The sequence below is a fragment of the Rutilus rutilus genome (genome assembly GCF_951802725.1).
Source record: "Rutilus rutilus genome assembly, chromosome: 2".
Classification (NCBI taxonomy): Eukaryota; Metazoa; Chordata; class Actinopteri; order Cypriniformes; family Leuciscidae; genus Rutilus; species Rutilus rutilus.
Genome location: NC_140210.1, coordinates 32,807,928 through 32,833,728, shown reverse-complemented (window position 1 = coordinate 32,833,728; position 25,801 = coordinate 32,807,928). Strand labels below are relative to the sequence as shown.

The window sequence follows — 25,801 nt, the reverse complement described above, 5'->3', positions numbered from 1 at the left end:
ATTCAAAGTATCATGCTGGTTCTACCTAACTATATAGGTACAATATACAGTAATATTGTGAAACACTATTACAACTTGAAACTTGAAATAGATTTATTTTCTGTAATGGCAAGGCCACAAATTTTCAGCATCATTACTCCAGTCTTCAGTGTTACATGATTCTTCAGAAATCATTCTAATATTCTGATTTTGTGCTTAAGAAACATTTCATATTATTATCAACATTGAAAACAACGTTTTTACAGCAATGTACAATTATTTATAGTTACTTTTAATCAATTTAACTAATTCATAACATAAAATATAAATATTATTTTTGATATGAGAACTAACATGGTTTCTACTGTGGGTAATTGTTTCTTATTTAAGGCTACTGTCACCCATACAAGACCACACACAACATGCTCTTGCATGACCATTTTCCTTATTTGTTGGTTAATTAATTGTCTCAGCTGTCAACTGTGAAACAAAGACGCTTTAAGACCAATCCTTATCTCAGTCATAGCACGTTTCCCTTCTTAATTACTGAAACACAGGCCCTCCATTTGGTTTTTAATTCTATGGGTCGTTTTAGACGTTGAAATATCTGCTCAGAAATAGTCTTTCTGCATTATTTAAATACGTATGTGAAGATTTCGTTTTTTCAAACATTTTATTCTTTGTATGCATTAAACACAAAATGCAGTGATATTGTATTTTCCTATCTATAGGCCTTCAATGTCAAAATGCTATATAATTTATTACAAACAAACCAATGAGGATGCCAAGGAATGCTGGAGAGTGCAAGATTAGGCCTACCCCCCGTGACCATCTTATCCTCAACGATCTACCCTACCCAACACAACCGTTGTTTGAAACGTAAGGGACACTGCAAATTCCAGCATTAACAGGGTCCAGCGCTTCCCAAAGCAGCAGCTCCAGTCACAGGACTCCCACACCCATTGTTTCCCAGTTCCGGCAGAAATTCCCAGTGTGGGAACAAGCTGTGCACACATGAGCAGACAAGCAAAAGTGTTATACAGTGCTGGGTCACTGTGCCATGAGGACCCCCATAAATTCCTATGGTGGTGCCTTCCTTTTCAGGCCACAGACTGAGTGCTCATAGTTGGTGGCAATGAAGTCAGTGGACCCGTATTTGGACCAGGTGTAATACAAAACTGTGCTTCTCAAGACAACCACTACAGCTACAAATGACAATGAAAATTAAGTCAAAGTTATGTAGCTTTTATTTCATCCATGTTATAGTTTGAAGCAAACATATGCTAGTATTCTTCTAATCATTGACAAAACTCTCACAATTTACTTCTCATACACAGACTTTTGTCCAATCGAATACTCTCAATAATGGAAATGTCCCTCCCTCAATTCCACCTGCAAACTACTAAGCACATCATTATTCATGGCTGTGATGTAACTAAAGCATATTGGTTCATCAAGTGTCAAGTGATTTCATGTTTCTTTCTTTCTTTTTTATTTAAATTAATCAATTTAATGTGCATAAAAAAATTACAGAAAAAACAAAACAAATAATATCAGACAAAACCCTCAGATCAGCTTTAATTGATACAAATCAGTAATTTATTATTATGAAGGCATTATATAAATCATACGCAAAACTGCTTTGAAAAGAGTTCTGGAGCACAAAGCAGAGAGTTTAAATAAGGACACAGATTCCAGATTACTTGGTATGCGTGGGCCAGATGAGGGAAAAATGGAAAAGGATGTAAATGGTAATGTAGAACAAAAGCATGGAACTTATAGTCAGCTTCTAAAACTCTTTTTGAGACTAAATCTAAGTATGTCAAAAGTCCCACTGAGGACTTCTAAATAAGATTATTATGTGGCTAAACATTTAAAGCAGCACCAGACGCCTGGCTGACGACATTATGACTTATCCCATGAAGTAATCTGTTTAGTAACGTCAAAGCAAAAGTAACTTCATAATCCTTATGAAACTAGTCTGATCTTTGACCTTTTAGAATTAGACCAGTCAAAGCATTCAGGGAAGCAGAATGAGAAAGTTCCTAAGCAAAGAGAAGTCAAATAAGTTGGCAAAGTTGCTGGCCACTGCCAATTATGACTGACAAGCCTTTTGTTTGTTTCAAATTTGCGATAACAAGTTCCACAAGTAATTTGCATTGATTTGGAAATAGGCTACTAGGATTTGGAATTGTTTGGCTTTAACAACAACAACCACCACCATATTTTTATTGTCACCAGTCATTTGGTACAATCATTTATCGTTATAATTTTTATTTAATAGAAAACAAAAGCAGAACTTTTATCGCAATTGCCCTGGAAAGCATTTGGCCAGCTATTTAAATGTGAATTGTCAGGTATTTTCACATTGAAGTATTCAATGGTGTCATGGCTAATTAGGTTATCATTCACAAACCCTTAGTCCCTGAGCCTATTCAAACTAGACCTTTAGTGTTAACACTGAATGCGTTTGACAGTGCATGTTTAGCCTGCTACTTAAAGTAGTATTTGAGAAGATCACAAAATTAAATGCAACCATTTGACAGCGGTAAATGGAACACAATGACTCAAGTGGGACTTGCATTCCACAGCATTAGAAGAGCACTCAGTGAACTTGAGGACTAAGACCCCCTATGGAGAAAAACCCTCCAAGAGAATTGAAACTTCCCCAAAGAATGAGTAGGGTGAATTCAGGTAAATTGTTCCACTTTTTGACAGTCATCCCAATTCACCCAGCCCCAATCAAGGTGGCCCAATTAACCAGAATTGACCATGTGTTTTATTATTATTATTATTGCAGTATTATTTAGTGTGTGGTTTACAATGTCTACTACTCTTATTGTTTTTTTATAACATTTTTAAACTTAGTTTAAATTTAGCATGCTGAAAAAACATTTTTCATTGTCAATAAGTGGTATACTAAACTTGTATACTCTTTTAAAACATTTTAATTTAGGTTTATGTCTTAATATAATAGTAAGCAGTCACATGAACTACTTTTATGATAGGCTAGCCTACTTTTATCTTGTTTTTGCGTAAATTTTTTAAGCTCGTCCATGTTCATTGTAATAGTGGGCCTATAAAAAGCCAGACCTGCATATTCTTTAAAAATAAATATGAGGTGAATGGGTAAGTAAAAACAGTTTTCATGTTGGAACGAACCACTGCCCTTTCACCTTACACAAAAAAACGGCAACTGCATGGTTCATTCAGCTCGCTCGTGCGTGAATTGCTCACAATGACTTTGACGTGCTGTAGTCGACACCTGAGAAAAGCGCGCGTGCCATGACTCATATTCCTGTCTTGATGTTTCGGAATGTGTCTAGCAGCGACAGAAGAGGCAGGCTGGGGGAAAACGGAGAGGGGGAGGAGAAGGAGTCAAAGTAACAGCGTGAAATTGCATAAAACATGCCATAGAGTGCTGAGCGCACTTCCACACTGATCTCTCTCCGCACGGAGTGGATGTTCACAGGCGCTTGTTGAAGGGACGAGCTCAAAGGGCATTCCATGGACCAGTGTCGAAGTGTCTTCTTAAAATGTTGGATGTATACATGGGTATTATTTTAGTTTAAGGACAGAATTTTCTAGAAACCTGCTGCTGAAAGCTGCAAAAGAGGAACTTTCAACAGACTCTGCTCAGACTTCAGAGACATTTTTTTTTCTTTCTAAAATGCACTTATTTGGAATTTCTGTCTTCTGTCTCGCATTGTTTTATGCAAACCTTGCTTTGGAGTCAAGTCACGACTACTATGATTATGACCAAGATCAAGGAGATGCCATGGTAAGCACTGGCAAGATCATTTTCAAGTTTGATGTTTGATGCATTATTTATTAGTAGTTATGATTTGTTGCCTTAACTCAGCATTAAGTTATTTTCAAACTTAGTTGTACTGCTTGGAGCTCTGAGATGCAACAAATCAACAGCCAACATCACTGGCACTGGTGACTATGCTTGTACTTAGCCCAGATTAGCTTTAGTTTAGAATCCTGATTCATTTATTAGGGTCTTCTTGCAAAAAACACTTGAATGGAACTTATATAAAATCCAAAAATGTATTTAAATCTTTTTTTTTTTTTTTTACCATTTAGGGTAATGTGACATTTAAACAACTTTTGACTGTACTGTTCTCTGTTTATTTATTTGTGTTTTTGTTTTTATTTATTACAATATATATTCATCAAATTATTAAACGCACCCAATACCTCTGGAATATTTACCATTTTCATGTAGCCTATTTATCATATGGACGTCACTTTAAGATAACTTCATTCACACATCTATGGTTTATAAGGCAAATCATTTGAGAGCACAGTTATATTGCCATAAGAAGTGGAAGCAGGTGACATTGGGTCAGCAACCTGAGAAGTAGTCTCTCTATCTCTCTCATTATTCTGTCTCCCCACTGAGAAAGAAAGAAGAGAGAAAGTGTTTCTTTGATCATGCATATGATGATAAATATACTCAATGGGTGCAATTAATTTGATTATCTCTTCTTACCTCAGGAGCTCCAATGTGACCTGTCTGAAAACAAGAGATGTCTGTTAATTCCTTAGCTCACACACCCAGCCACAATATGTTTTAAATTACACTATTATACATGACTACTTAGACAACATTCTATCATTTCATATACAGCAGCAGAAGAATTGTACTATGTGCAGTGTAGAAATGATAGGTACCATATGCTACGCGCAACAATGTGGACATCTTGATAAGGTCTTGAAATGCTTCCCATTGGTAATGTGCGACATGGGCCGTACGGTACACTAATCATGAGTGCCTAAAATTAGACTTGCTTTGTTTTCACTGCTCTCTCTCTTAAACTCCTTTGGGTCGCTGTGAAATTCTATGGTTATTAAGATTCATTTAGCTGGAATTCACTGAGAGAAGCAAAAGCCAATCGTAAGTACAACAGCAACAACATAAAAAGCTGCTGAATTTCTAATGGTTTATTTTCAGTCCACTTGGGAGATATTTGTCTTGCACTTATGCCACGAAATTGAATAATTGTTCCATAATTGCACATGTGGCTGTACGCTATATGAATGTATGGGATGGTTGACTCAATAATTCATTGGGCATCAGTCAGCGATCGACTAATATACTCTCCCTTGGACTTTTCTGTCATGGCCATCTCTCATATGTTTGGCAAAGCTGTCCTGTAAATCATTAGTAATTGTGATTGTAATTGTAAATCATACGGATTGTACATGTAGAGAGAGTTATTGTCTAGTAAGACTATCTTTCTGAAGGGGTCACCTGGGAAATGTGGGTGCTTGGTGAGTACACATGAGATGCTGGGACCCCCTGATTTGTAGTCTTAAAGGCTCAGCTGCAGTCTTGACCTCATTTATTGGGACTGACGAATGGTTTTGTCATGTGGCTTTACAAAAACTCCATCATTTTAACTGGGATGTTGACTGCTTTGGGAATGTCTATTTTGTATTATTAGCCGCTATGTTGCAAGTCTCTTGAGACTCTCTGGTTTAAGTAAGCATTATATTTCAGCCTATGAGTGTGTCTCATGGCTAGTAATGAATGCCCGAGGATAAACCACCCATGATAAAGGACCTTCAGCTAGTAGTAAAATAGCTTTTTTTCCCCCTCTTTTAAACCATTCTTGTTTATTTCTGCTCTTTGTTGATAACCAAGGGATTCCCCAGGGATGTCTTCTCCAGTGTGAGTGTGTGGTACATGTGTACTTCCCAGGCAGGAAAGTTAGCACAGGTGGAACAGATTACTCACTTCTGCCTCTTGTCTTCACCACTAATAGCCAATCCACCTGCCAGATCAGCTCATCCTTTAACTTCAGATTTAGCACAACCACCTTTCAACACTTTCACAACTTTAGAGGAGCTTTTTGTTTAGAGAGGAGGGGGTTGGGGGAGGGAGAGTCAGATGTTGTGATGACATAAGCAAGAAGACTTCACGTCTTTGGGGAGGTAATTCTTTGAATTAGACAACTTCTCCAAATGGGATGTTTCAGTAGCTGTTACTTCTAAGAACCAATGTTCATGATTGTGCAATGCTGTAGTAAAGGAATGACATGTTTGAAAGCCTTTAAAGTGTTTTTGGGGAGAGTGTTTCAAATGTTCATGGAGGAAAATGGAGTAGATGATATGAGGTGATGTTAAGTTTAGTTTAGTGATGTTAGTAGTTAGTTCTTGGTTCTCTTTAAGGCTGCAGTGGCAACTACTTTGCATTGATATAAAAGGGTTATTATAGTTTGTATTGGTTTTCAGCGTCAGTCTAGTTGTACTTGTTGATATTTTTTATCTTGATTGTATAGTTGTATTATGTTTTTCAATATTAATTAGACTTTTCATCTCTTAAACAGCTCCAAAAAAAAAAAAAAAAAAAGCCTGAACATCTGACCAGCGAACTTTGCTTGTTTTATGCTACTTGTTGTCTAATTGGTTTGAGTAGACTTGAGAGATGTTGACTGAAAATATGAAAGTCTTTCATGAAAGTTCATTTTTTAGTTCACATTTTAAGTCATTAGTTTAGTTTGTAGTCTATAACCAACCCTTTTTTTATTGTGGTCTTTGACTTCGGGTTTTCGTAATAGGTTTCGTTATCGATAATCTTGGTTTAGAGCCAATCAAAAATGTCTCTCTTCATTCAGTCACTCACCCACATGGGCAGACACAGGAGCAACAAATAATAATAATTAGGTTTTTGGTTTGGACATCTGTAAAAATCTCTTTCTTTAATCTTTAGTGATTGCATTTTCAATTTGAGTAGCTGTTGCTGTCTCCTTCTTCTATAAACTGGCTGTGGATCTCAGTCCCCCTCAGCAGAGGAATTCAGCCCTGACTGTGACCCAGCAGTGTGCCTGAAGCAGCTGGGGGACTGAGATTTTTTGGGGTTTTTTGCACTTTTTTTTCAGATCTGAGACCGCTTTTGCAATTTCCTCTGCAAGGAGAAGCACTGGAATGTGTTATACAGCAGAAAAATCCAGATCACTAAAAATGAGTAAACTTTTTTTTGTTTACTTTTTACCTGCCTTCTTCTAGGAACCTTATTATAGCCAGTGTGTGGACCACTCTGGGAGTGTAAACTGTTAGTATTGAGTAGTATGGAGTAAGAAAAGTATGGAGACTAGACCCTTGGTAGTAGGCAGTATGAGTAGGGAATTAGAAGTAGGGACTTTTTTGTCTTATGTACCCACAGAGCCCCATCAGTAAGCCTTAAGTACTCCACTATAGACAATAAATCAGAAATGTTTCTTTTTACACATTATACAGAATATCATTTAACATTGTTGTAAAATTGGTCACCTTTACTGTGATTCGTTTGAGCTAAAAACAGAAAACCTTGCCATTCGTTTCCCTTTACGCCTGAGCTTGTCTGGCTGTTCAGTGAGCAATCATGCAGAAACTTTCCCTATTAGACAAAATGGCATATTTATTTATAAATCAAATTTAGATGTGAAATTTGACAAACATAAAGTCATTAGTCCTCTTTGAAATACCACCAAATTTCAACCACGAGTGGATATGCAATCATTTGTACAGATCTTAATGAGAAGTCATGACTTGCAGTGTAGCAAAGACTTAGAGACTTACAAAGGAAATGGAAATCTTTCTAAACCTTGAATCACTGCTCTAATGGATAAAACTGGTTTGTGTAGTGACCCGTTCATTTAGTCAGAGTGAGACAGCGAAAGGAACAGGTCGTGCACATGTAGGCTGAGGCCAGAATTATCATCTTAAAAAAAAAAAAAGTACAGTACTGTAACATCAACTGCTTTTTTAATTGCTTATTTTATCTTAGAGGAATGTTGCTCTGGAGACCTGGGCAGTGTCCAAAATCACCCCACTATACCCTCATTTATTATTCCCTACATTAGTTTAGTAATATATTTATATATTATAAATATACAATGGAATGGGCTGCAGCTTTTGCATCGTTTTTCCTTGTCGTTTAATCATTATTTGAAACTTAGCAAACTGGCAGCTCCAGTAGTAAGATGAAAAGATTTATATTGCATTCTGTCATGGAAACTAATGTATATGTAATGGTGTGGTGTACCCAAGAACAGGCTGAAGACTCAGAAGATGAAATCCAAACAACACTTTAATAATAACACTCAAGAATCAGGTAACGAGCAGTGAAACTCACATTAACACAGCAGTGTAGGTATTACAGTGACCAGACAAGGAGTGCAGGAGAAGGAACAACTTAAGAAGTGAACACAACGAGGATAATTACTAAACACAGCTGACACACGTGAACTAATAATGATGGTAACCAATGAGACGGATGAGTAGCGGGGAAACTGAACAAAGAAACATGTGACAGATGAAAACACACTGAAAGTCCATGAACAAAACTAAACTGAACGTGAAAGTATAAACCTTAATCAAACAATTTAATATTCATTTAAAAAGGAATTTGTACCTGTATGATATTACGCTGTAGCCACATTGGACCAGCGGTTTGGAAAGTGGATGGATGATTCAGATGTGGGTGACATCTGGTCAGATGTAGGAATTAATTCGGTGCACAACTCTCACAGTGAATTATGGGAATTCTCTAGCCGTTGAGCATACATCATTGAACATGTAATTGCGGTGCATTGTGGGATTGAATGAGTGCACGCGATAACGTCCACTATGGTTTCGGACACCACTACAAATGGCTATCCCCTCAAATAGTGCCCTAGTATTTAAGGGTATGGAGGGCGATTTCGGACACAGCCCTAGAAACCAGCACTAAAAAGTCCAATGAATCAACTTAATGAGTGGACAAGTGTTATCAATTCTGGAAATAGAGTCAAGAGAGTCCTCAAGTCCACAGATGATTCATGTAGTTTTATTATAATACATGAAGCAAATGTGTGGAGTCCTTATTATTTTGCATTGTTTTGTGTGTCACACTTAGTATTGATAGGTTAATGTCTGTAGGTTGTCTTCTCTGGTGCATAAAGGTCTTTATATTTGAATATTAATGCATTGTATTTACAAAAAGAATAGGGAAAATGTAATTCTGCCATCATTTATTCAGCCTCATGTAATTCCAAAATTGTTTTATTTATTTTGTTTTTCACAAAAGAAGAAATTTTACCTAAATGCTGAAGCTGCTCTTTTCCATTCAATGAAAGCAGTTTAGGAGCAGAAACAGTGTAGCAAGAAAAAGGGCAGCTTGGAATTTGAGGCTAATTAACCGCTTATGTGTTTAACACAGAAAATAAAGTCATACAGGTTTGGAACAACTTAAGGGTAAGTAAATGGTGATAGAGTTTTCATTTTTAGACAAACTAATCTTTTAAAGCTTTTTTAAGACTTGTGTAATCCACATGCCAAGACCTATGAATACTCGCTGAGTGGATGCTGCTTAAACCTTACTAATGTTACTCTTGACAGTTTCTGTCCTGCCAGGATATATGCTTCATAATGCTTATAAGTATGCCAAAACAAGAACCCCTCCTGCCCCCACTGTATCTGTGTAGCTTTTTAAAAATGTGTCTACAGGGAGTTTCATTGGGATTTCATGCAGAGCATTATGTTTTGGAGAGCTCAAGAATTGGGTTACAGAACATTAGGCCTAATATCCCTATGGTCTTATTGAGTAGTGGGCAACCCTCCAGGCTAATAGCTTTATTGCACCACAGAAACCTTAACCAAGTACGCGTCAGAAGTGCACAGTAATTGCATCCTGACACACACCCGCCTCTACACGTGAAACGGATCTTTCCGTCTTTCTAAAAAAACGAAGAGAGGTTATTATGGGACTCAGACAAATCTCTAGATTATTTCTTTAAGTCAACATAAAATCAAAATGGCACATTCCTGCTCTTATTATGCATGATTTACAACTTTCCATTTTGGCTGAGATTGATTCAGACATAGACCGTGCTCTCTGTTGTTACGTGCTCTATGTTGCATCCAGTGCTGCTTAGTCATATTAATGGATCCAACAGATACTAGGCTAAAGACTGGAAAAATTATTTCCATGCGGATGGTCTGGTCTCAAGAGCGCATGCAAATGTGCATTAACGTGTGTACTGAATCCAGCGGTTGGTTTAGATTCATATGAGAGGCCGTAATATAGAAATCATGAGCTTCATAGTGCAGTCCTCCTACCTTGGGGAGCATCTCAATTGCTTTAGGAAAACGTGACATTAGGATTGTTTGTCTGAAATGTGGGATGCTTGGATGTTGAAGAGGGTCTCAGTTACTCTTCAGACTTGTGGCCAGACGTATTCTCCAAGGAATTGGTTCTCCCCTAGGTCAAAGGCTCAAAGCTTGCAGTTAGTTCTAGGGTTTCTGGGAGATCATTAGGGGGTTAATGATATTTCAGATCCTCTTACTCTCCTCCTGAGTGTTGGCAAACGTAGACCCAGACATGCCCCCAGCAGACTTCAACGACATCATTCTCGTTCAGTGAGTACAGCACCATTCACAAGCCTGCTCTCTGGAGTCCAATATTGAGGATGAAAGGTATGTCTGGATGGAACAGATGCGAACAGATGTGTTCTTGTGCATATGCACCACTGCTATAATGTCCATGATGGGGGCCATGTTTCACCTGAGTTCAGTGAGCATGTGTTATGCTCTGTATTGATGTCTGTAATACTCCCTAGTGACAGCATTTGGTTTTTTCCATTGTGTTGAAAGTAGAAATTAGTATAATAATGGCTTTGACTTTGCCTTTTATTTACTTGAAAATATAACCTATTGTATGTGTGCAGAAGCAATCTGGTTGAGCACTGTTATGATTATAATCTCTTGTACTGTCTGGTCCTCTCTTCACAATTGCATAACTGCCCATTATAGGTAATAAACCACAATTGACTGCTTGAGAGGCCTTTGTAGCATTAAAATAGCTAATTTTATTTAATTTTATGAAATTGTCAATTTTGCTGCTGAAACACTGTATTTGCAACTTTTGCAACTTTCGTTTGCAACTTTCGCAAATACATCAATCAATTCTTGATTAAATAATCTTCAACAAGCTAGTTATCTGTACCTAAGGACTATATGAAAATGTGAACTAAAATCATGAAGTTGGTATGGCTGACTTTTTGATTAAGCTTTAATGTAGGAGTATGGGTTGACTGTAATGGAAATGGAACTGTATAAACCGTGCCTAAATATGAAGCTTTTTGACTCAGACAAAAGGAATTCATTCAGTGAGGGTGCCTTCCAGAAACCTAATCCAAAATAGCTCCGGATGCTGGTATCAGCTTAGAGGATAAACTCTAACCTCATTGCCAAAAAAGGATCTAGTTGTTTGTGTCATTGTGTCAGTTTTGTGGTTTGCTTCAGGAAACACTACGCCATCAAGAGAATACGTGTTGCTTCAGGGTGTCTGAAATGAGCATTCTGTCTAATGATGCACATTTTATAATTGCCATCAAACTGTTGACTCACATTTGAACTTTAAAATAATGGCAGTCATGATGGTGTCATTGTCATTATTGGGATCCTGTGCGTGTATGGCATCCAATGATTTTGTTAAAGTGGAGATGGCATCCTGTCCTAAGTGTTAAACCCAGCTGCTTTCTATTGTGGTTAATTCAATGAGACATACTTTCTAGCTTGGTGAAGGTGAAGTTTTTTTTTTTAATGGTCAATAATACAATGTGGCTCATGGCTGGCCACTGATGTTGTATGCATCTATCATCAGGTCATCATTTCATTACATCCCATGAATCACTGCTTTTCAGGGCCAAATGCAATCTCGTATTGACGCCATTCTCCCTTCAACTTGATTAATCAGATGTACTATTTATTTTCTTTCATTTAAAAATTTCAAACCTTTTTTTCTTTAAAGGGATAGTTCACTCTAAAATGAAAATTAAGTCATAATTTACTCACCCTGGTGTTGTTCTAATGCAGTATGCCGTACATTTAAAAAATGTCCCACTCGCACTCGTCCATATAATGGCAGTGAATTAGCGACCAGCATCAAGCTTTTAAGAAAAGATGGAAAAGTATCAAAGAATGGTCTCATGCCATATATTCCAAGTGTTATGCGGGTATATGATAGGGTTTGGTGAAAAACAAACCGAAATTTAATGTATTATTTAATGAAAATCCTGATCTTGGCCCGATCTCTATTAGTGGCCTGATCTCCATTATCACTCCGACTCACCCAGTAAAAGCAAAGAAATCATGATTAATAATAAAAATAGCTGCAATTAGTTGTATGCAATTAGAATTTTATCTTTATATGAAATGAAATGTGCATTTAATATGATATTTGATACTGAGTCTGACAGGTAAATGGGGATGAAATATAATTTAGTAAATGTATTCTTATTATTATTATTATTATTATGCATTAAAATGTATTTTCTTTTGTAATATTAGAATAAAGCTATCCCTAATATTATGAATTAGATCACAAGAGTAAAACAATGAATGCATTTCTGGGTCAAGTGCTCTCAGACTTCATGGTTCCCATTTGTATCGTTCTCTCATCAGTGTCTTTTTTTAGTTGCCACTAAAACATAAAAATAGGGCATTGTATTAGCATTTTTACAATTACCAAACCTGAAGTTTGGGCCTGACTCACGTGTGAATGTGTCTGTGTTCTGTGCTCCACACATCATTTTCTCAGTCTCCATTGTTTCTGGTAGGAAACAGACCAGTGTGTTATCTCAGGAATCACTGTAAACAAAGGCATGGAAGAGGCCACATACAATAGTCTTGTTCATACTCTTTTTGTGGTATTTGGGTTTCCTGAATAAACAGAAGGGAGTCAATGCAGAAGTGGTCATTTCCTACAAGGATTATATTTTTCCTCTTTCCACGATTAGAGCTATTTTCCTTGGTATGTGGTACAACTGAATGTTTGCAGGTAACAATGTGGGGGTTTAGAATCGTGTTCAGCTACTATGTCAAAGGTTTTATGATAACATTTGAAACTATGCAATCTTAAAGTCATATTTCATGTAAATGGTTACATTTGTATATATTCTGGCACAGCGAAGTGTCCTGTATCATGAAAAATGGCCTTCAAGTTTATACTTTCAAAAAATTGTCAAACTGTAAAGCTCCTGTTTGTTCTGAGGATCTCCTTTGAAAGTGAGTTAGGTAGGGAGGCTTGGAAAAGCATTGCTTGTACTTATCCGGCCCCCAAAAAAGTATTTTATGTTAATAATAAGTTTTACAGCAAAATGCAAGAGTAAGAGAAAGCTCATTTCCTACCATTTGATTTGATAAATTGTCTGCTGTAAACTTGGTGATTTGCCTAATGAGATTTCGATTTAAAAAAAAAAAAAGTATGTTTATTCACCACTCACCAGTCAAATGTGATACAGAGTGGCTGGAACCAATACCAAAGACTGGCCTTCTGGAAAGGGGAATTCTGTTGAGGCTCAATTTCTAGTTGTTGTTTTTTTTTCTAAAAAAATTTAACACCTCTACAAGAGGGGGAGGGTGTTTTTTTTATCGACAGCCATGATCAGCTATGTGGGTGAACTGGGCATGTTTCCTGGAATGTCCCAGACAGCAGTATCATTTTCCATCAGGGACTTCAGGCTGTTTCAGACGCCGTTGGTGTTTTCACACTTCTTGCAAACTTTCATTCCGCTGCGGATTGCGGAGAGGTCAAGACTTTGGGGGTTTGATTGCGTGTGCTAGGGTGTCTCTTGCTGCTGACAGACATGGCTCCGTCTTCACAGGCAACCCTGGATCCCATCCATCAGCTTACTGAGTAAGCAATACTTTCAATTGGCTGAGTCGAGACCATTGAATTCTGACCATTCCATCCATTAAAGCATGATTTGCATGTCTCAGTTTCACTCTTCACATTCACACATTTTGACATGGGAAAGCTTTATTTATATCTGTTGGTTTATTGTGGTACATTCATTTTAAAAACCCATCTGATGAGTAAATAGTGATTTGTAGTGTCAGCATGATTAAATACAACAAAATGTTACCGGCGTACAGTTGGCCATTATAACTGTCTAGTGATAAGAATATGATAAAACAATGGAAAAGTTAATCACTTGTGTTTATTATCCCTGATTAGATCTTTAAATATTGATTCAGTGAGTAGAGTCACAAACCATCTTTTCTAAATCAATGAGAGATTGAAACATTCAATAAAAATAACATTAAAACAATTGATATTTCTCTTAGTCGCTTTGGGATTTATACAATATGGCATGCTTAACTGTTGCAGTAGTTCTTTCCAGCACGTTGATCAAACCCTCAAAATGAAGATTCTGCCATCATTTACTCATCCTTATATTGTTCTAAACCTGTGTAACTTTCTTTCTTCTGCAGAATGTAAAATATATTTTGAAGAATGTTGGTAAACAAAAATGACAAAAATCTGTGGTTTTTGGGCAGTTTTTGAACCAAAATTACATTGGAAGTCAATGGGAACCAAAAATGTCTAGTTACCAAACAGTTTATGTTTCCATTGACTTACATTGTGTAATTTTTGTTCATATAATGGAAGTCAGTCAGAACCAAAACTGTTTGGTCACCAACATGCAGGTATTTGGTATTTCCAACAAGTCTCAAAAATTGTGTCCTTCCCTAAGAAAAAGTTGATTGTGACAGAAGAATTGTGAGGAATTCTTTGTAGGAGAAGCTGACAGGCTGCTTTTCCCCAGTTTTATTCTGTTTCTCTGTGTCTTACCAGGAGCATTCAGAGCCAGACCAGGTGGAGCAGTTACGTTCAGCGGGTAGCGTGGATGAACTTATGAGGATAGTTTACCCCAGCTACTGGAGCATGCTGAAGTGTCGTTCCAAGGCGGGATCGCGCTTACCTCACAGAGAATACAGCTCCACAGAAACAAGGTCGGAGGAGGCCACCTTTGCGGCTGCTTTCATCAATCTTGAAATTATTAAAAGTGAGTGACTTAATTTAAGACCGGCACAGATTGTGCTGGCAGTGTTTTTTGTCATTATTGTCTTACATCCAAGAATTTATGCTTTTTGACAGTCCTGACAAAAAGTTTCTTTAGGATGCCAAGAATGTGTCAGATCCTGATCTGCAATAATTGCAGTGCATACAAATCCATGTATTTCACTGCTGGCCTTTTTTTAATGTGCCTCTTCTTCCTGTCTCGCTGCGCTTCCTCCAGGTATTGAGACAGAGTGGAGAAAGACCCTGTGCATGCCACGCCAAGTTTGTTTAGATGTGGGGAAAGAGTTTGGGGCAGCTACAAACACCTTCTATAAACCACCCTGCGTGTCTGTCTACAGATGTGGGGGCTGCTGTAACAGTGAGGAGCATCAGTGCGTGAACATCAGCACTTCATACATCAGCAAGACGGTGAGTGACTGTTTCAGCATGTGTTTGTGTCCACAAATCTGTTTGGAACCAATGATGAGCAGTACTGACCTTAAAGTGTATCTTCTTTGCTGATGTTAGTGTAACCCCAACATCTCGCAAGAGAGAAGAACTGAGAAAAGGGCAACAACCACAGTGTGTTTCTTGCAAATATAACAAAGTTTATTATACAACATTCAACAGTAGCACATTGGGTATTAAGAAATTGAAAAGAAACAAAACAGATAAAAATAAATAAATATATATATTTTAACAGTTGAACAGGGTTCCCAATCCTATCCAATGGTGATTTACATGCCAATAAGTGCACATTCAATCACAGATCAAACAAAAACAATTTCACTCCAAACTCCAAAGCAAAAGTATAATCAAATCAAACCACCATAAATTATTCCCCCCACCTTAACAGAGTAACCCATCTATAAGGAAATGGGAACCACAAAAGCAACAAAGCAATCTCACACATTAAAACACTTTGCCACTTCACCGTGCAAGACCCAATTCAACCTTAGTCATCTCTTCAGACACCCCTTTAACCCACCAATGTTTTCAATAAAAAGTAAACGGCAATCATGCATCATGTGGAAAGAACAAAGAAAATACAATTCATGATTGCCCTATAATTATTTATTTATTTTTTGAACATTCAACATAAAATGTAAAAAAAAAATATATATAAAAAGCTTAAAACCAAATTTCCCAAATCAATTCCATTGAGATCAGTACCTGTATTCGTACATGTATCTGTTTAATTCTCTGAGGAAACATTCAACCCATTTCCCGGAAGGACACTACAACAAAAATCAAATACAAATGTTAAAACTAAACAACTCACTTTAGCCATAATAAATCACAACCCTTACCTTCACATTTCATTTCTATGCTGCTCATTAATCAACTGGTCTTTTCATCTGCTATTACACAGCCTTGAAAAACGCCACACAGCTTCTCCTTAGCACATGGTACCACAAAGAGGAAGCCCAACCAGTTTGATTTCCTTTTACGTTACGCCTTGACTCATGGGCTTTGTAGTGCAACTGATTTGAAATGCAAGTTTTTTTGTCAAGCTTTTTGTGTCATTCGGTGGACTTTTGATAGCTTCAGGACTTTTGTGAAAACTACAGATTATACTTCCACATTTTTGTACCCCTTCCCATTGACAGTCGGATCGACAGAGGGTTATTAACAGAACAGTTATTGTAAGGGTAGGTTTATAACAAAACATAAAAAATATTGTACTTTGTCTACTCTTTAAACAGCTTTATGGTAAAATGTAACATTATGGCAGCAGCTTTCTTACCTGTACGAGTAAATTTTCCTCTGTTTTCTCTAGTCAGGTAGCACTGATTTCAAAATTGCTTTTCATCTGCATAGGCAGCCAAGTTTCACTGAAAGTCCATTTTGCCAGCGCGGAAGTACCCCTTTAATACTAACATTGGGGAATGCAGGAGAAATGCCTTCAAAATGTAAAAAAAAAAAAAAAAAAATCTATTGAATGATAAATATTTATTTTACTGACTATCCAAAAACACAAGTATTAAGAGATATACAGTTATTTTATGTGAACTATAAATATACTATAAATGAAATGCAGTTATTTCTAAAAAACGGGATTGTCTTTTAAATTTGTTTAAATCTGAATACAGATGCAGAATATTTTTTCATTGTATCAAATACAGATACATATGTAGGCAACTGTTTCGTTGCATACCCTTAACTAACACCTTATATATAAATCCATTTCTCACAAATATATATAATATACACAATATATAATTTAATTGTAAACTTGAATAATCTTACTGAATAAAATTACTGCTTTGAATAAAAGTGTCTGCTTTTGTTTTAAAGCCTACTTCCCTGTGCAGAAAGAACTGATCTGTTCAGCTTTGATTTAGAGAGTTGTGGACAAGGCAGGGGTTTGGTTGGGAGGTCATGGCTGTGAATTATTTGCAAGAAGGCCTCCTTTAATTGCCCACTTATTTTGGGTGGGCTGACCTTAGCAGGCAATGGATTCTCCTCTTGTGATTTAAACCATGACGCCCTCCCACCAGTTGAGCATCTGAGCAGGTCAAGGTCTCCATGTCCACGCTACTGCAGCAGAGAGGTACCACTCCCATTCTGGGCACAAAGCCTGAACAACAGATGCAATCTGAAGATGTTTCAATATATTTGAGTAATATTCGGATTATGAAATTACAAGCTCCAGGTTTCATTGACAAAATGACTGGGCCAAGAGTAAAATATGCATCAGATGAACATGGTTGTGATTTGAATTAATGGTATTAGTATTGATACAATATTGACATTGGGCACAATATAATGTAATGACAACAAGACGTCAAGAGTGAAATATCAAGTATATATCTGTGATGTACTATAACTGTAACAAGGGAATCTGTTAGCTTGTCATCTAAAAAAAACATATTAAATGGACTTCTGGTTTTATCAAACCCTTGTCTCACCTGCACATATGTAATACCCATGACTAGTAGACTGTTAATCCTGCAGTAAAGTCATTTTATCATCAAGACTGGTGGGATGACAGATTTACAGAGTGATCAAGTGAAGCTTTTGGGATCACTTATCCTGGTAAAAGCAGTTAACAACTAAATAATGGAGTTCTGCAAACATCAAAGAAAGAGAGTATTTCACAAGCTTTCGACCCTATTCCATTTAACCAGATCAATCTTCTGTATGCTGAGTAGAGCTGGGTTGTTAGTGTTTCCATTGTATTTGATTTAACATTAGGGGCTCTATCTTACACCCGGCGCGACGCAGTTATCATTTTCACGTCCTGCGCCACGTTGTTTAAATAGCAAATGCATTTGCACCCATTTGTGCGCCCCTGGGCGTGCTGGTCTGAAAACGAGGTGTGTTCTTTCGCATTGTTGGTGCGTTGCTATTTTGAGGCAACAGAAATAGACTGCGCCATTGACCAACTGAAACCTGGTCTAAAGTCAATGGTGATATGGTGGAATCCGGCTTGTCCCGTTGATGGTCTGCTTGTGCACTTTCCGTTTGCGCTCTGGAGACGCATTCGGTCTTTCCACTATCAAATTCCGCCATGTAAAGAGCGAATCTGCCATGGCACAAGCGCAACTGGCATTTAAAGGGAATGGGAGATGAGACTCTGATTGGTTTAACGTACGTAAATCCCAAAACACACCCATTACTCATTAAGAGAATAGGGACAACCCCTTTAGACCATTTTTCCCATCGTTAAACTAGCAAAAGTGGATTCGGACACGCCCTAAGTGAACTTGCGCCCTGCGCTTTAGACCATGCGCTTAGATCGTTAAAATAGGGCCCTAGGTGTTAACAATTGTTTTCTTATAATTACATTGTGCCTTTGTATTGCCTGTGCATTCTGGATTGATGCCAGTCCGATACAATACATTTTCATAGATTTTGAATGCTAAAGAAGTTATCTTTAGATGTGCTGTAGCTATGCAATTAGAAAGTGGCTATATGATGCTTCTGTGTAGCTAAGAGGCATAGAAGAAGATGAGTCCAAGGAGAGGCAGAAAAGAATATCTGCCGAGTGAAGTGAGCCAACCAGAGGAGACTGGAATATCCCATAATTCTCTTCCTCATCAGACATAATTCATTTATGTGTACCTTGAGAGCTCCTGATCCAACAGGAGCTGAAATTGGAGGTTTAACATTCCAGAATGTTTGGAAGCTTGTTTGTTTGCTTGTTTATCTTGCTGAAAGAATGTGTTGCCTTGGTTGCTGAAGGTTTCTGTAGCACCAACTATTCATGTCAAAGACACTGAACTTAGTGGAAGAGTAGAAATAAGAGTTTGATGTGTAGACAAAACAATACAGACCAAAAATGAAATTTATGGCATCTAAGCCTCATGTCGTTCCAGGCCTGTATGACTTTCTTTCCATGTTCTTTTCCATGCAATTACAATTATCTTTACTGAAGTTTTCAAACTTAAAAAAAAGACAAAGCAATCACCATAAAAGTATCCTAAAGGTGGTGAGTTACCACTCACAGCTCAATGAAGGACAGTTTATCAATGAATTTCGATTGTTTTGAAGTTCATTGATGCTATTGTACTAGCACACAAGTCATATGGTGCTTCAAAGCAAAAAAAAGAAAAGAAAAAAGAAGCCCATTCTTCAGAAATTCTCCTTTTATGTTCCACAGAGGAAAGAAAGTAATATGCATTTGGAGCAACATAAGGGTGAGTAAATAAGGACAGAATTTTCATTTCTGGATGAACTGTCCTATTAAGGAATTAATTGAATCATGTAGATTAGTCAGATCCAATGATGCTTTTAGGCAAATTAGATTTTTTAAAGCACACCTACTTTCCTAATGTTCTCAATCATTCTCATAAAAAAAAATCAACAATGCGACTCAATGTCATTTATGATATATATATGACATAAAACTAAAACTAAATGTACTTGGCCATTTTAGCAGCACATTACCGTTACTAGCACTTATGATTGCACATTCAACATAAATTCCTTGGAATGTTTCCCCATAGCTGGAGGAAGTTTTGATTTATTGGTCTAACATTATTTGCCTGCCTTGCAAATTATCTTGCACGAGTTCCCCATTACCCATTTCCCCTTACCAGTTTGTTTGATCAGACTATAGTTGTGGTTGTGTCTGTACACTGATTTCACAGAAAGACTGTGCAATCACAGTTGCACAACTCCTTTAGACATAAATCCATTCATTAATCTTGATTTAGATATAATGGACTGCCCACAATTCATTTTGACATCTAGCAAACTCCTAAAAGTACAAGTAACCTTTCATGCGGTCTCACATCTTACGTCAGTTAGTCTGTGTTAGTCTGTAGTATTTTATTGAAAATGTGACCTTTCTTCTATTTTCACTCTGCAGTTGTTTGAAATCACAGTTCCTATCAAGCAAGGGACCAAGCCAGTCACCATAAGCTTCGCCAACCACACTTCCTGCAGCTGTTTGTCAAAACTGGATGTGTACCGACAGCGGCACTCAATCATACGAAGGGCCCTAGCAGAGTAAGTGTTCACACTCCTTTACATCTCCCAAAGCACTATTTTTGAGGTGTGTAAACCCAAATGTTTTACGTCAAGGGTTTTAACATGTTAAATATTTAAGTTTACAGTATTCTCTCATTTATTTGTTCTTTTGAATGTTTGAGAGGTTAGACTAGAATGTCAGTGTTAGACTAACACTGGTCTACACAGGGCTCAACTGTTGTCACGTTGCATCACGCCACATCAGCTTGAGGCTGTCTGTGAATGTGAAAACCATGGTTCCAAATCCATTTGTACACTTTTTCAGAAGTAGCGCAAGGAGTTAAGTTAGAACAGGGATTCAGTTTATTTTCTCATCCATGTGTAGTCAGTATCACTGATTATGTATAATGATATAAGAGTGACATTTTGAATATCAATATAAAACTGTTGGTTTCCTTTTGAAGGTTGGGCACATTTTAGCTACGTTCCAATATCTAGGCAGTCAAGCACCTAAATAGGCAGCTCCTAAACATCCTGGAACCTCACAAGTGATCCATTTGGAGCCCTCTAGGTAGCAATGCTGCACACCACATAAGAGACTAGACAAGTTGGATAACACTTTTTTTTAAAGTGTCCTTGTTACATGTAGTTACTGTAGTAATAACTTAAAATTATGCATAATTACATGTAACTAAGTGCTAAGTAAGTAAGTAAATGTAGTTAATTAATACAACTCATTACTGAAAGGGATAGTTCACTCAGAAATGAAAAATCTTTCATTATTTACTCGCCCTCATGTCGTTCTAAACCCGTAAAACTTCGGAACACAAATGAAGATCTTCACAACTGTAACTTTGACGCTTCAAAAAGTTCATAAAGAGATTGAAAAACTAATTCATATGCATTGAGCGGTTTAGTCAAAATTTTCTGAAGAGACGAGATCGCTTTATATAATAAACAGATTGAATTTAGGCTTTTATTCACATAAACATGAATCAACTCACACATTAGTTGTGGTTAAAGCTCAAGCATGATGAATGTTTATATGTTACAGAATTTTCAATTTTGGTGAACGATCCCTTTAAATGTATATAATTACACTGAAACAAGGATACCACGATCCCAAGGATACCAAGGAATCCACGCAATAGGGAATTTTACGTAAGGGAGAAAAATGTCGTTTTTGCTACGGGTTCAAGCTGCTTAAAGGTGAACTAAGTAACTTTTTTACCTTAACTGAACAGCTTCGGAGTCATTGGAATGGTTATAATACTTATTTCGGGTTGAATGGTGGTCGTTTCGCACCCCCCTGGTGCCCGTGAGCGGAAAATACGCACTTGCAACTTTGGGGCGGCGGGCCACCGGCCGCCGCGTCAGGAAGTATCGCGTGATGTAAACAACTGCTTTACGGCCAAAAGAAATCTGCTAAAATGCTGTCATTATTGCGCTCCCTCACGCTGTCCGAACCTGAATGAAGAAGACGTTTTAAAGAATGTCCCATCTGCTCTGATGTCGTTGATCTACTAGCCTCTGGTGTCTGAGAATCACCAACGAGTTTTTACAACAGTGTTGTCAAATATCTATTCCGAAGCTGTGGGGGGAGCTCTAGAGAGAAACCTGCGAGAATACAGCGTAGAAATCCCGAAGCTACTGAGTGCTGCTTTAAGTGGTTTACCAGTGTACCAACAGAAAGTGGCTTGATTTTAAAGTGACTTCTGTATGAACTGTGCATCATGCATCACTACACTATTGACACTGGTCCTAATTTGTGACTGCACTTTAAGATTTTATGTGCTAACAATCTAAAAAAACAGTAGCACATACAAATAGAGTAAAATAATAAAAAATTTATAATTTATCATAGATAAATACATCTATCATAGATAAATACAATTTATCATAGATAAATACATCTATTTAAAATTTATCTGAACTATTTTGTTAACACACATCGATAAAGTATTTGAATTAAAAAGTGTATTTACAATAATATTATAATAGGTTAACTTATAAGAGATGAAGTATCTTAATCCAAGACTTTCAAGATATTGACTTTATATTGTATACCAAATGTTCTTTGGCCCTGAGTAGCGTCTCATCAGCGGATATGTGGCTGCACTAATGTGTGTATTTTGGATGTAACTGCACACCCAATGACGTACAGTAGCTCATCAAATTGATTTTCATATCGGCGGTGTGGTGTGGCCACCCATTGTTAAGGCTGACAGAGAAGTTCCTGTTCATATGTTGTTGTAGGAATTTTATCAGGAAAATCCCAGTAGAGAATCCTAATGAACTTACCGTGCAATGTACAGATTTGATTAACTAATCAGCACCGACAAGTGAGCTACAAAGCACATGTATTATTTTGCTGCCTAATGATAAAAAGCCTATATTTATGTTATTTGTAACAGATGTTCAAATTAAAAAGAATTTTTCAATTAATTTTAGGCTGGTGGTACCTAATTGTCAATGCTGGTAGTATGCAATTCATGGGTTTGATTCCAGGTATTTTTAACTCAGTAAATACCATGACTTGCAGTTTTTACCAAAAGTGTATCTCTGCTTTTAATATACTGTAAGCTGCTTTGGATCAAAGCATTAGCTAAACAGTTACAAAACAGTTAATATAACTTGCATTTTATGCATTATACAATATGGATGAAAAACTAGATATTCAGAATGAACCATTTTAGAGTTAATACATTGATTGTAACCGCATGTACATTTCAAAGGCTTACAATTGTTCTGCAGGGGTGAGAGAGTATGTATTGCTTGCTTAAGCTCAAACCAATATTGCCTGTGGATCACACTGTATCATCAAAAGCAATTTGATACACAGAGCAACCTTGGGTTTTAGCCACCAGAGATAAAGAGAGAGACAGAAATATTTTTTTTCTTCTCTAGTCCTAAACCCAATTTCTTTATCTCCGATGCCTTCGCCTCTTCCCTTGCCGTCACAGTGAAGGATAGAGGAATCATTCTAATGAGAATAGAGCGGAGCGGAGACACACAGCAAGAGCCGTAAATGTGGAAAGATAATAAATCAACTGTGAAACTTTATTCATTTACATTTTTTTTTGCCGCATCAGCTCAAAAGTTTTCTGTAATGCAGCTTAGCATATTTAGCATTTTTTATATTATGCAATACTTAATCATTATTTAATGTACATTCAGTTCAGAATTTCATGAGACTTATATATTTACATATATTCATAACTGAATGTATATGAACTGATCATTTAAGCATTATATGTGTATATAACTGCTGTTTTAATCAGATTTCCATTAAATGGCATAAATTGCTTTTTAATAAAGGTGTGTCCACACTTATAGTTCAGGTCGGTTGGTTCGTTTGGTCTGGGCCCCCCCCAAAAAATCCATTTAGTCCTAGTGCGTTTAGTGTTCAGATTGCCATTTTTAACACCGAACCTAAAAGGATAGGGATATGTTCACAGCTTGATTGGTCGGTGGTCCAATCTTGGTCCGCTTGTTTGGTGCACACCAGGGCTCAGATGGCAATGTTCAGACTTATTCAAATGAACCGCACTAACAGAGTAATCGCACCAGGGTTCGTTTTAACCAAACATGCCAAGTGTGAACACACCCTAAAATGGGCTAAGAGAGCTCCCTAGATTTTGGGAATCCAAGTTCCGAGTTCCAATTACACACCACTAAACTATCATTTTTGATCTTTTTGTCAATGACAATGCTGTTGTACAAAAGCAATAACACTGTAGATTGTTCTACATTGTGGTGTCATGTTTTTGCATGCCAGAAACCACTATGAAGCTCAACCTCCAGTGTGTTTTTGCATAAACATTACAGGTGTTGATCGCATAAAACATCCTGGAAATGAGTTGCAAAATACTGTCTCGAGCAGAATGGGAACACTGAGTCTGTTTTCTATCATTCAGTATTTTTTTTAGAATGAAGCACGGCCCCTGTTTTCAACCCTGTCTTGTTCCCTCGCATACTTTGTGTAAATGTTTATCATTTTATCCCCTCACAGAACGAAGGATTAGCCCATTCACTGTTCGTGACAGAAGTCAGCGTGATAAACAGTGACTCATTGGCACGCATACTCAGAAGAAAGGAGAGAAAAAGAGTGAAAAGTACTTAATAATGTACGCTTTGTGTGCAAAAACAGCGCCTGCTCTTTCTGTGTGGAGGAAACGTATTGATCCCACATGTGTGGCATTGGAAGCCAGTACGTTACGCCATTGCTCAGAGATCTGTTTGCAAACAGGAGGGGAAGCACACATACAGTGCGGTGCTGCCGTTGAACATTTGATGACTTTGTTTAGTAAAACATTTCCTGTCAGTTTGAGCAAGGAAGGCATTATGTCAGTAATAAAATATGAAATCAGTAATGAAAACTAGGCAACAACTTTTACTTGTTGTCTTTTTATGCTGGTTAGTCATTTGCATTGTGTATTTGGTGCTGTATAGTGCATTCAAGGCAAGGATCAGCATCGCTAGCACTGTTATACCAGTTGAGCTACAGTGACTTCATGATAACTAACTCACTTCATGGTGTTTACAGATGTCTCCAGAATTTCAAGCATCTTGGTTAACACCAAACTGCTTCCATAAATCAGTGTTAAAGGGATAGTTCACCAACTCATCACATGCTCAACCTCTCTTTTTTTAATCTCTGAAATACAAAAGAAGATTTTTTTTAATGAAACCTGAGAGATTCATGCTCTCCTTTGAAAGTCCATTTCACCAAACCTTTGATGCTTCAAAAAGTTCACAAAGACATATTAAAAGTAATCCATATGAATCGAGCGGTTTAATCTAAGTCTTCTGAAGAGACACTATCACTTTATATAATAAACAGATTTAATTTAGGCTTTTATTTACATATAAACATTGATCAGCCCACATACACCGAGCACAATAAGCATGGAAATGGAAACCCAACCACACTTGACTTGAAAAAACGAACCTTATTGGTTCTTGTGGAAGCTCAAATGTGCTTGTGTGTCATGCTAGAACAAACCCTATTGGTTCTCGCACATCAACCAAGCACGTTTGATCTTCCATTTAGCATATCTGATGTGCCCGTGTATGAGATGAAAGAAAATATCAAGGGTTTGGGATGCATGAGGGTGACTAATTGATGACAGGGTTTTTATTTTTGGGTGAACTAAACCTTTGATTATTTATCTAGAATGTTTGCATGTCAAATCAAACCATGTTAAATATTAAAAAGCAACTCATTAGTCCCTCGGTGAAGAACTGGAGAAAAGAATGGTTTATTGTTATATGTTTCAGCGCTGTTTTTTCTTAAGCCATCCCCTGTCAAATTGATTTGCGGTAGGGGGAGTGAAAAGGAAAGAGGCATCATCCCCCCACAAGGTCCTGCATAGCCAGGCCTTTCTTAAGAAAAAGCAGATGTGTTCCTAGGGCGACCTGCGCTGTGGAAGTGTGTTATATGTTGTTTTGGTTTCCTGGACACACTGAGGCTTCGTCTCCTCATTCCTTTCGTGCTTTCACGCAAGTGGGGACAGTATAACATCTGCGCACGTGAGGATGCCGCTTTTTAGAGACAGAGAGTTCAGCTTTATCTTCACTGACGTC

General features: G+C 37.3%; 1 protein-coding gene across 2 annotated transcripts in view; it reads left to right on the top strand.

The window, feature by feature from the left end:
* The first annotated feature begins 3,378 nt into the window (after positions 1-3,378).
* vegfc (vascular endothelial growth factor c) overlaps positions 3,379-25,801 on the top strand; it is a 38,365-nt gene continuing 15,942 nt past the window's right edge. The window contains exons 1-4 of one of the 2 annotated variants that reach the window (XM_084401580.1): positions 3,379-3,760; positions 14,591-14,801; positions 15,036-15,226; positions 20,115-20,254. In XM_084401580.1, coding sequence (XP_084257706.1) covers positions 3,650-3,760; positions 14,591-14,801; positions 15,036-15,226; positions 20,115-20,254 — 653 coding nt within the window. In that variant the 5' untranslated portion in view covers positions 3,379-3,649. The remainder of the gene's footprint in view (positions 3,761-14,590; positions 14,802-15,035; positions 15,227-20,114; positions 20,255-25,801) is intronic. The other variant, XM_084401581.1, reaches the window with a different exon arrangement.